We start from the raw sequence: 12869 nt of genomic DNA on the forward strand, positions 1-12869 counted from the left end.
CGCCTAAGATAGTTAGGGTGTTACAGTATTTATGTTGTATTTTGGTTTTATGTTTTTGAGGCATCATCGTTTATAGTTCTTTTGTAAAACTTTTTATAATAGGGATCCCTAGAACACGCTTTTTATGTTGTTATAATATTCGTTGTTAGTGTTTTATTATAGTCAAGTTTTTAATATTATCACGATTTTTAGTAATTAATTAATCTATTAGTATTAAATTAGTTTATAAAATCACGCTTGTGGCGTTCCTATAGATTAGGACGTTACAATACTTAATTTTTATATTTTTGAACGGTTGTTTTTTGGTTGTTTTGAATTTTTTTTAAAAGTATTTAGGGTAAGAGAAAATTTTCCATGTGAAGGTTCCCTCTCGTGATGTTTTGGTAGTCCTCCCTGGCAAAAGAGTTATTGAGGTATAGTTTATTTTTGTAATTTTATTTTGTAGTTTTACTGTTGTTTTAGTAATTTTTTATGTTATTATTTCAGGATTAGATTTAAATACGTACGTTCTGATTGAAAATATAGTTGGTTTTTGGTTGTTCTGGTGTTGCTCTGTGATTAGGTCTGTAAATATTGAAGATGGAGGTTTCGTATGGGGTTTTGGGGTGTGTACACTATAAAAGAAATATTAAGGTGTGAACAACATCATTTCAAAAAAAAAAAAAGGTGTGAACAACATTTTGGTAAAAAAATCGTGTAGCAGTAAAAATGAAAAACTGTCCCCAAAATTTAGTATTTTTGTAAAATGCTCATTTTTTTTATTAAGAGTATAAAAAAAATACCAAGTATATCATTAATTTTATTATTATTTTATTGTACAAAACAACAAAAATTATATGTAAACTTTTTTTAATTTAATGCAATAACTCAATTTAATGATAAAATATTAAAAATGACATAAAAGTAAAATTTAAAAGCATTGCATTTATTGTTATGTAAATTTTGCATCATTTTATATTGTGATCCAAATTTGAATAATTTATACTGTGTGACAAATTTAGATCAACTTTTGGTAGACTATTGGAAAATACTTTTTACAATGAGTTATCTTTTAGTAATAAATCATCAATGTGCATCTCCATTATATTATTGGTTGTGTTAAAACGAGATTTTACCAGTTGCAATTAAGATAGGTGGCGTTTTGTAACTTTTTTATTTTCTAATTTTTTAATCATAAAAATAAAAGTAATTTTTTTTAAAAAAAAATAGTTTTAAAAAACAAAAATGTATTCTATAACCACTTTTGTTTTTAATTCTAAAAACAGAAAATAAAAGTGTATTTTGTAAATTTCATTTTCATTTGTTATTTTTTCATAACATTTAAGACGGGTATGGGTCTGGGGTTGGGTCTAGGGCCTGGGTTCGGGGTCTGGGGTCGGGATCCAAGTCTAGGTTTGGGGTTGGGATTCGAGTCCTGTGTTCGAGGTTTGGGTCCGAGTTTGGGGTTGGGGTCCGAATCCAAGTCTCAAGGTCCAGATTAGGGTCGAGGTCCAAAATATCTTTTTTTTTTTTTTTTTTTTTGAAAAAGGGGAAACTTTATTCAAAAAGATAAACAAAACACACAAAGGCTAAAAGCCAAACAGAGAACCTGAAGCTACCGAACCAGAAAAGAGGCAGCAGCCAACCAAACTACCAACTTTTAATTACATTTAAAAAATACATATTCTTCCTACAATCCTCAAACGGACCCTTACCCAATAACCTCAACTGAACAGTTTTACGAACATCTAAACTAACTCTTCTAGGGGCGGCACAACAAAGATAAAAAACACAGCAGTTTCTATTCTTCCAAATTGAGTACATTGTAGCTGCTATGAGAGTATTCAGCAACCGCAACTGAGGCTGCTGGTTCAGATTTTTGCACCAGTTCAGCAGCTCCAAGTTTGATCTAGGCCAAGAGAAGCAGCCCAACCACTCCATGACAGCACCTATAACCTGTTTAGTGAATATACAGTTGAAAAAAAGGTGTTTGTGCGTCTCAACTTCAGCTTCACAAACAGGACAGAGGTCATTTTGAATTGAAATGAATCGGCCAAGATAATCCCGAGTCAGCAATTGGGCGTTTAAAATCTGCCAAAAAACAAATCTATGTTTCGGCACTATGAGTTTATCCCAGCTAGCTTTAGCATATTCAGCCTTAGCCACTTCAATAGACAAATTATAGAACCTTTTGGCACTGAATTTACCTCCTTTGACTGCTTGACAAAGTCTAGCTTCATCTGTAACGTCCCCGCTTCAAGCCTCCATTGGGTCCTTACACCCACGGAATGAATGGCTCTTATACACGAGTACGTCACTCTGGCTGCTTCCTGGATTGATGACTGACCCTACAGACCAACACGAGTGTTTCCAGCGTGCTTTGTCCTCACTCACACGCTTCCTGGGAAAACTTCCCAGGAGGTCACCCATCCTTGAAATTGCTCCAAGCCAAGCACGCTTAACTGTGGAGTTCTTTCGAGATGGGCTACCGAAAAACAAGATGCACCTTGTTGATATAGGTAGTACCAATCAATCCATTTAAACTCTCTTCAACTGTGTAGTCCCATACCTACACAGTCTCGTAATCATCCCACTTGACCTTCCCCAGGCGGTGTGGGATTGCACAGCTTACCCGGTGTTTCCCCTTACGGATCACGGGACTACTGACTGTCACAATCACCCCCCCTTACGGGGTCCGACGTCCTCGTCGACCACACTTCCGGCTCGGTCAAGGCTCTGATACCATTTGTAACGTCCCCGCTTCAAGCCTCCATTGGGTCCTTACACCCACGGAATGAATGGCTCTTATACACGAGTACGTCACTCTGGCTGCTTCCTGGATTGATGACTGACCCTACAGACCAACACGAGTGTTTCCAGCGTGCTTTGTCCTCACTCACACGCTTCCTGGGAAAACTTCCCAGGAGATCACCCATCCTTGAAATTGCTCCAAGCCAAGCACGCTTAACTATGGAGTTCTTTCGAGATGGGCTACCGAAAAACAAGATGCACCTTGTTGATATAGGTAGTACCAATCAATCCATTTAAACTCTCTTCAACTGTGTAGTCCCATACCTACACAGTCTCAGAATCATCCCACTTGACCTTCCCCAGGCGGTGTGGGATTGCACAGCTTACCCGGTGTTTCCCCTTACGGATCACGGGACTACTGACTGTCACAATCACCCCCCCTTACGGGGTCCGACGTCCTCGTCGACCACACTTCCGGCTGGGTCAAGGCTCTGATACCATTTGTAACGTCCCCGCTTCAAGCCTCCATTGGGTCCTTACACCCACGGAATGAATGGCTCTTATACACGAGTACGTCACTCTGGCTGCTTCCTGGATTGATGACTGACCCTACAGACCAACACGAGTGTTTCCAGCGTGCTTTGTCCTCACTCACACGCTTCCTGGGAAAACTTCCCAGGAGGTCACCCATCCTTGAAATTGCTCCAAGCCAAGCACGCTTAACTGTGGAGTTCTTTCGAGATGGGCTACCGAAAAACAAGATGCACCTTGTTGATATAGGTAGTACCAATCAATCCATTTAAACTCTCTTCAACTGTGTAGTCCCATACCTACACAGTCTCAGAATCATCCCACTTGACCTTCCCCAGGCGGTGTGGGATTGCACAGCTTACCCGGTGTTTCCCCTTACGGATCACGGGACTACTGACTGTCACATCATCCATGGTATCTCTTATGTTCAAAATCTTCTTGAAGTACCAACAATCATCATACTTCATGGTATAGCTCCATATGTTCTGAGTCCTCAGATAAACTGAATTAATCCATTTAACCCATAGACAATCTTGTTTACCAGCAAGAGCCCACAATTTTTTTGCCAAAAGGGCTTTATTCCACTTTTTCCCCTCTCGAAACCCAATTCCACCAAGGTTTTTGGGAAGACACACCTTTTCCCAAGAAGCTCGATGAAGTTTACTTCTATTCCCCGAGGATCCCCACAAAAAGTCTCGACAACTCTTGTCAATAGCTGCTGTTATCTTAGAGGGGATGATAAAAATTCCCATCCAGTAATTCCTTATCCCAAGCAAAACCGAATGGATTAGTTGAGCTCGTCCCGCAAAGGAGAGGTTTCTACTCGCCCAACAATTGAGGTTCTTGTTGAGCTTGTCTAAAATAACACCACAGTCTTCAGCTTTCCATTTGGTAGGCCTGAGGTTGACCCCAAGGTACTTAAGGGGAAATCCCCCTTCTTCTATCTTCACACATTCCAAAATCTTGATGTGGACTCCAACTTGGACCTTGGGACGTGGACTCTGACTTGACCCCAGACTCAAACCACAGCCCCAACCCTAGACCTGGATGTGGAACCTACTTTAATAAAAAAAAACAAAAGTGAAAATAAAAGTTACATAACACATTTTTATTTTCTGTTTTTAAAATTAAAAAGCAAAAGTGGTTATAGAATACATTTTTATTTTTATTTTTGTGATTAAAAAAATTAAAAAACAAAGGTGGTGTTTGGTACCACTTTTATTTCTAAAATTTTTAATCACAAAAATAAAAGTGAATTTTTTATTTTTTAAAATTTTATTTTTGAAAAACAAAAGTATGTTCTGTAAATTTCCTTTTTATTTCTTTTTGTTGATTTTATTTAAGTCGGGCCTAGGGCCGAGTCTGAGGTCGAGACCAGGGACATGTCTAAGTCCAAGGCCAGGTCCTGGTTCGGTTTGTAAGGTCTAAGTTGAGATCGGAGACAAAAATATAGATTAAAAAAAAACTGTTAAAAAAATTATAAGTAATTTTTTTGTTATTAAAATTTAGGTTCTTAATTAAAAAATTGAACCGTAAAAATAAATTTATTGAACATGATTTTAAAAATTATTTTTACTTTTCTAATTTTAAAGCTAATTAAAAAAATGTTATCAAACACACCCAAAAGTATTACCAAACGCCACTTAATTACTTGCAAAACTTAAAGTTCCCTTTGTATTTGCAATTTGGCATGCTCAAGTTGTCATGTGTTTCCACAATGAGTCAAACCCCATTATAAACTGTGGTGGATGCTTAAAACTCTTTGATGATAGCTAATTGCAATGATGTTTTTCCTAATTATATGCTAAATGCATGTTTTAAGTGGACCAAATGCATTAGTTTCCATTGTTTAGAAAGTAAAACTGAGTTCTTCACATGTACGACTACCTATTAGTGGCTCCTACTTCCCAAGTATTAATGTTGTTATTCGACGATCCTAATTGCTGGTTAGACAAAGGAGACAACCACTCTTGCCATGCAACCACCATGATGTTAGTGATACACGTTTGTCATATAAATTCACTTGTATAATTGGTTGAAACTATAACCAAATTTGTCATTATAAAATATGCAGAATGTCTACACTATACAATATTCTTGGGTTACCTTTTCATGTTATCAGCAATGCATCATGGATTTAAAAGACTTCTAATTAAGTTATCTAATTTAGACCTATTGGCTGACAGAATAGCTAATAAACAATGCTTGTTTGTGAAGAAGACAGTAAAATTATGGGAAACTCATCATAAATATGAGAACCAAGTTTGCCACAATACCCCATTTAAAGAATATCACTAAGTGAATTTGAATGACTGCAACCTTGAGCTTGTATACAAAATTAATGTTTGTTATTCTTCCAATATGATGAAAAATAACATCTTCACTGCCTCATTCCCACTCAATTGTTGATGGAGGCTTAGATGTAATGTCGTAACTGACTCGGTTTATGCCTCGAACACTGTTGCAGATCTTTTGTGACACTTCGGCCAAAAATTTACCGTCAAAAGGGTACCTGGAATCAAGATAAGATCAGAAGCAATGTAAATAAATGAAAAGGTAATCAAGGAAAGGGTTTAAGATGAATCAATTGGCATGCAAAGCAACATCTTCAGCACACTAGCAGAAGCACTTGTTAAAAAGAATTTCGTACAATGCCAGATCACAATGATAAATTTGAGGACCTAACTTCATTCTCTCTCTGCGTTTCCCACCAATTTTTTGAGTTGGATAAGATAAAATTCAGGTCAAAACTCAAGATCAGTCTAAGTAACAGGAAACTTCCAAAATAAGTTAAGGAACATGTTGGAATCTTAAGTACCTACATAAGAGCAATTGCAGCCGACTATATCTACATTTCTTTTACACCAAAAAGGAAAATGGATAGAAAGCTACATAGCAAGCATCATGTATAATGGACAACTGAAGGCTTACCAGTCTGCTGTCATTCCGTCTTCACTTGTAACAGCTCTAAGGGCAACTGCATGACCGTGTGTTCTTTGGTCACCTTGAACACCAACAGTTCTTACAGGTAAAAACACAGCGAAAGCTTGCCAGATGACATCATAAAGCCCGGCATCCTTGATTGACTGGATGAAAATCTCATCAACCTGACAGGAAAAAAAGCAATCAATTAAAACAAAACAGAAAAATATGAATTTCCTAGCCATAGTTAGCACATGGTCAACATAACATACCAGGCGGAGTGTATCTAGGTAATTCTCCAGCGTGACATCCCCAATGACACGTACGGCAAGACCAGGTCCAGGAAATGGGTGACGCTTCAGAAATCCTTCTGGAACATTCAATATCTTTCCTAACCGGCGAACCTTTATACAAAAACAGAAAAAGTAAACTAGTTTACAAATTTGAGTATAAGGGAAAATGAGAATTAAATGTGGTTGCAATGTAGAAGCAAACCTCATCCTTGAACAGAAGCTTGAGTGGTTCAATTAGCTTCAATTTCATGTCCTTCGGAAGTCCCCCAACATTGTGATGACTCTTGATTGTGTGAGAGTGACTTCTGCCAGATCCAGGTGGTGGACAAGATTCAATCACATCAGGGTATAAGGTTCCTTGAACCAAGTAGGCAGGTCTTTTCCCTAATTTCTGCTCTAACTCCTGGGCAAAATCATCAAAGATACATATAAATTCCTTCCCAATTATTTTTCTTTTCTTCTCTGGATCATCCACACCTTTTAGTTCTCTAAGAAATTGTTCCGTTGCATTTACACAAGTAACAGGTAAATGAAGATCCCTTTCAAAGGTTTCCATTACACGTTCCCTTTCCTTATACCTACAGAGAAGAAATCCAAGAAAGAAGATGTAGAACATAAATACAGAATTCCATACCACAAGTACTGAAATATCTAACATTATTGGTCCCTCAAAAAGAAACTGTTCTTAGTCTAACCTCAACAAACCATTATCAACAAAGATACAATGAAGTCTATCTCCAATTGCCTTGTGAACAAGAGTGGCAGCAACTGTCGAATCGACACCACCAGATAAGGCACATATTACATGCTCATCAGGTGCCACTGTCTGATTAATCACTTTGATCTCTTCATCCAACACATTTTCCATTTTCCAGCCAGCCTTGACTCCACAAACATCGAAGAGAAAGTAACGAAGTGTTTCCATTCCTTCTGGTGAATGCGTGACCTGCGCAAATCACATAGTTTCACAAAAAGTAGACCATGACATATAATTTCAAACTAAAACTCCTACACAGAAGCACAGATTATAGTATTGAAGTTCAATTACAACACAAAAGTAATTAGACATGACCAAACACTGTTACTAGATGGTGGATTCGATTGCTCATTCAGAAACTTTCCCAATACCAAATTATCCACACATCCCAAAAAGAAGCTTTCTTCAAAGAATCTTTGTCAAGATGCAAATCCACTATCATCATAACAAAAAAAAAAGTACCCTTTTGCTTCTTTAATAAAGGAAGTACATTTTGAAACTAAAAGATAAAGCAACCAAACATTTCTAATCTATCATAGAGAATATAAAAGCCTAAATCGAAATGAATATAGTTACCTCCGGATGATACTGAAGGCCATAAAATCTTCTCAACTGATTCTGAATAGCGGCCACGACCCCCTGCTTGCTCCGGGCCACCACCTCAAACCCTTCAGGCAGCTTGGCGGCCTCATCGCCATGGCTCATCCAAACAGTCTGAGAATCGCCGCAATTCTTCGAGCCATAAAGCCCCGAAGCCTTGGTCACCTCAATTTCCATCCTCCCATACTCTTGTTTCTCCCCAACCCTGACTATCCCACCCAGTTTCTGAACTATTAACTGGAGACCATAGCAGATTCCGAGCACGAACACGCCATTGGACTCGGCCCATTCAATGAAGCCGTCAGGGAAGCTCGGGGAGCCAGGAGTGTGTACGGAATGAGGACCGCCGGATAGGATGACGACTCGAGGCTTGTAGTCAGCAATGGTCTTGAGAGAGCTGGTTCCGGAAAGGCATAGGGAAAAAACATCAAGAAATCGGATACGGCGAGTGATGAGATGGGTATACTGGGAACCGTAGTCGAGGATCAAAACCCTGTCTGATTCCACACTTTTGGGGTCGATGGCCATGGCAGGAGGCTAGGGTTTTAGGGGTGAGGTTTCTTTGGAAGTGGCTAGGGTTTAAGAGGTGCAACTGCAATTGGGTTTGGAGCGTTTCTGTTTAAATAATTATATACCTTACAAAAATAATAATATTATTAATAAGACAAAACATATATTAAAATAGATTAAATAATAATTGGCGGGAAATGGCTACATAGAGTTAATGATTGGTTTAGTGATTGTAAATAGGGTTGTATTGAAATTTTCGAAACCGTCCAACCCGAATAATCCGTCCAAACTAAATCGAGAAAGCTGATAAAAAATACAAACCGACATAACTCGATAAAATTCTAAACTGCCCAATCAGTTAATTGGGCGTGTTGAAAATAGACCTAAACTGCCCAAACCGATCTAACCCGATTTTTACTTTTTTTTATTTTATATATATAATATATAACATAAATATAATAATATATACAGTAGAACATCTATTTAAGAATACTCTATTCAAGAATAAAAATCAAGTCCCAATTTGGGCCTATTATAAATAAGAATAACATCTAAATTGTAATTAGTTATACAATTTCTAAGTCTCGTATTAACAAAGTATACCTCTATATAAGAATAATTACATCTTAATAAAATATGTACATATATTTTATAAAATTATTTACGTAAAATTAGTAATTTTATTTCAAATTGTAATACATGTATCAATATTATATTTACTCAAAAATAATTATATTATGATATAATATTAATGATTGTTTAATGTTTGTTGTTACATTGATATTTTTTTATATTTTGATTTTTTTTCTAGTGTAACTCTATTTAGTTATAACCTCTCAATTAGAATATAATTTGCTTAGTTTGTATTCTTGGATAGAGGTTCTACTGTAATATATATTTAAAAAAAAAAAGTCAAACCACCCAGAAACCCTAAATTTCTCTCTCTCTCTCTCTCTCTCTCTCTCTCTCTCTCTCTCTCTCTCTCTCTCTCTCTCTCTCTCTCTCTCTCTCTCTCTCTCTCTCTCTCTCTCTCTCTCTCTCTCTCTCTCTCTCATCCTCGCATGCGGCGGCCATCATCATCATCGTGCGGCGACCATCATCATCATCATCTTCGCTCAGCTCAATACCTCCAGCGTAACAGCATGCGGCGGGAGAGGAGGCAGCGTAGTAGCACCACCAGTCAACCACCCAACCTCCAGCTGTCATTGTCTGTTGGTATTCTTTAAGTTTAACATATTTTTTATTTTTTGAACATTTATTTTGCTTTTAGGGTAACGAGTTTTCTAAATCTAATCTGAGATTTTATTTAGGTACTATGTTATTTGTTAATATTGTTATATGCTATTGAATATTGATGAACTTAACGTTAGTTTTGCCTTGGTGATTTTATGTTTCTTAAAAAAAATCACCTTACAAGTTAATTTCAGAACGCATGAAAAATTGATTGGGAGACTTTGTAATTGAAATTGTTTTGTGAGAATAATGATAATCATAAAGAATATACAACAGAAAAATGAAAAATAAAATTAATAATCTGTTCTCGGATAAAATGGTTCAAATTCACTGGGTGTGAAGCTTGATAAAATGTCTGTTGGTACTGTATTTTTTTTTTTTTACTACCCTTTTGTTTAAATAAAATGCAAAAATCTATGTGGGTGCGAAGCTTGATTATTTAGTTTAGAAATTGAGATTTAAGAAAATATTATTAATTAAGTTAAGAATCTTTTAGTGGAGCAAGTCCTATAAATTATATTTTTTTTGTGTAAATTATTTATGAAATTTGAAATTTTGCATAGCTTGAGTTATAGCTCAAAAGAATTTCTAATAAGTTTGATATATTTATCTTCTAACTTTGTAATCTTGATCAGTCCAAAATATTCATTATAAGACCATATTTCTTTATAATTAATTATAATTTGGTCTCACTTTTTTGTGCTATTTTTATCATAAATATTTAGATTAGAATGTGTATGATGTATTGTTTTGTAGATCATTACTTGTGGAGAATGAAGAGGAAAATGTGGATGATAAAGTGCAAAAATAGATTAAGTCTGTAGAGACTAAAGAAAAAAAGAAGGCTAAAATTAAGAAACCGCAGAAAAAGAAGAGGCAAGGGACAAGAATGTCAGGCATTTGGGATCATTTTACTATAGTTAAAAAAAATGGTAAAAGAAGCAAATGGTAAGGAAGAAGAGAGGGAGATAGCACAATGTAAGTATTGTGAAGCTGATTATGCAGCTGATTCCAAGAATTGTGGGACTAGTACTCTGTGGAGTCACATTGAACACAAGTGTAAGAAGTGTCCGTTTAGCACATATGTCGAGAAGCATACAAAGCAATGAATGATAACTGATCATTTTACCAAGACAATTCTGTTAGACATTTATATGTATAAACTGAAACATATATGATTAAGTATAAAATACGGAATTAAATCAAACATATATACACTATGAATAAGGATCGAAATACCTCCAGCCATTGATTCTTGAGCTTCAAACCCACATAAGCTTTGATCTGCAAGGGAAACTAGTTGATGTGGGTAATCGGGCTTCCTCGCTCTCTCAACTCTCTTTAGATGGAATTTTGCTGTTATGAACAGAATGAGTGAGGAGCTCGGGGACCGAGACCCTATATTTATAGGTGAGATACTCCATCGCATATACGTGCCACATTAATTGTCAGAATATTTTGACAATTAATTCAGGAAATCAAATCAGGTAATGAATATAGAAATCTGACCATATATAGAATATTACGTAATTGATTTTGTCCAGATTCAATGAATATAAAATATTCATTTATCAGAATCAATAATATTATTTTATTTCCTTAATTAGAAATATTCTAATATTCTCCACTTGGTCAGCATTTAAACTAAAACATTCAAACCCAAACGTTCCTCATTATATAATAAACATACGAATCATAGCGACATGTCCTCATTATAAGTCGAGTATTATCTTCCATGTATTACGATATATTTATTATATAACAATGTACTTTATGTGGCAATGTACTTAAGCGAATAAACCCTAACCCTTATGTTTATTCAGGTCCTCTTACGATAATTTTCTCAGATGAAATTAAGGTGCACATAAATATGAGAAAATATCGAAATTAGAGTTTCATTGAATAATTTTTGGTTGTACAAATAAAAACTGCATATGGGTTAACTGAATCCCATATTTACTTTATGATCCTTGAATTTGTGTTGCGGCATGCCTTTAGTCAAGGATATGTGCGATCACACAATTCAGTTTGCGTGATTAATGACCACTTATCACGCCTTTTATGGCTATATACTTAATGTCGATATGCTAGCTTCGACCAGTACTCTTATAGTTATTAGCCATAAATATTGTAGCTGAATTTATCGCAAAATTTTCTTAATGGCCTAATGAAACTGTAATTCTGAACTCTAGGCCTACTATGAAACTCTATAATACATCATACGAGATGTATCCTCAAAACAATAGATGAATGTAACTTCTATAGTAGAAATAACAATCAAGATTCTCCACAATATAATCTTACTGTAATCTTAAGGTTGTAATAAAATATTAATTTACGTGAATCAATACAACCAGTGAAGTACGTTAGAATCTGATTGGTTTAACAATATTTCCAGATGGTCAATTCATCTTAAAATATGTATGAATATAATTTTTAGTATCTTAAAGACACCTCATCACTTTGTATGAAGAATAAAGTGGTCTTAACTTTAGTTATTCTGATACTGCTTAACGATCCTGAAACAAATGTAATGCAAAGTCTTATTCAGACTCTTAGGCATACATTAGGCTTCTAAAATAGAAGCGAATGAATGTTCTTAATTTATTCTCACTCCAGATCATTTTTCAGATGCTGGTTCGAGTTGAATTTATCACACTTAAAGATAAAAGTTATATCAGATGAATAATACATAATTTTATTTAATCAGAGATGCTGTGGCTACTCTCTAATTAATTAAAATTATATATATTATTTATATTCCTTATCTCAAAATAATAATTTGAGATATGAATTATTTCAACTTATATAGAAAACTTTTATCATCATTTGCAAGTAACATATTGTCTACGTATAAAACAAATATTACTCCCACTAACCTTCTGGTATATGATTATTTCCATAATTCTCTTTTCAAACCTAAAGGAAAAGATGATATAATACCAATTTGTGAGATGTTTGTTTTAATCTATAGGTAGACACTTTAAGCTTGCATATGTTCACCACTTATTAGAGGAAAATCTTTATGGCAGTCTGTATACCTTCTCCTCTAGTTCACTGTTTGGAATTGATTAATGAATTAAAACAAACAACAAATGCCAAGGTCTATAATAGAATCTTTTATAAAAACAAGTGAGAATGTAAATCTCCTTTATTATTGATTCTTCTTTCAAAAATGAACTTCTTAGCAATGAATATTCTTTTATATCTTTATGTTTCTCAATGTTGCCTAATGAATATTATTGGTGAAAAAAACTTATGCTTAATTAATGTTCTCCACCCCATTAGGCAAC

The 12869-nt window shown here is 35.3% G+C and overlaps 1 protein-coding gene across 1 annotated transcript; it reads right to left on the reverse strand.

Annotated features, from left to right (window-relative positions):
• Positions 1–5469: 5469 nt before the first annotated feature.
• On the reverse strand, positions 5470–8443 carry LOC115716800 (uncharacterized). The gene is made up of 6 exons (XM_030645704.2): positions 7810–8443; positions 7172–7422; positions 6679–7054; positions 6456–6587; positions 6193–6368; positions 5470–5773 (listed from the first exon to the last, which is right to left on the reverse strand). The coding sequence occupies exons 1-6, from the start codon at positions 8359–8361 to the stop codon at positions 5650–5652; spliced, it is 1611 nt and encodes a 536-aa protein (XP_030501564.2). The 5' UTR covers positions 8362–8443; the 3' UTR covers positions 5470–5649.
• Positions 8444–12869: the final 4426 nt, after the last annotated feature.

The sequence above is a fragment of the Cannabis sativa genome, chromosome 5 (assembly GCF_029168945.1).
Source record: "Cannabis sativa cultivar Pink pepper isolate KNU-18-1 chromosome 5, ASM2916894v1, whole genome shotgun sequence".
In the NCBI taxonomy this organism is placed as follows: Eukaryota; Viridiplantae; Streptophyta; class Magnoliopsida; order Rosales; family Cannabaceae; genus Cannabis; species Cannabis sativa.

Coding starts and splice junctions, on each gene's coding strand:
- LOC115716800 (XM_030645704.2), bottom strand. CDS start 8,361: ATGGCCATCGACCCCAAAAGTGTGGAATCAGACAGGGTTTTGATCCTC. Junction 7,055..7,171: donor GTTGATAATGGTTTGTTGAG/GTTAGACTAAGA, acceptor TCTTCTCTGTAG/GTATAAGGAAAGGGAACGTG. Junction 6,588..6,678: donor AGCTTCTGTTCAAGGATGAG/GTTTGCTTCTAC, acceptor TTTTGTATAAAG/GTTCGCCGGTTAGGAAAGAT.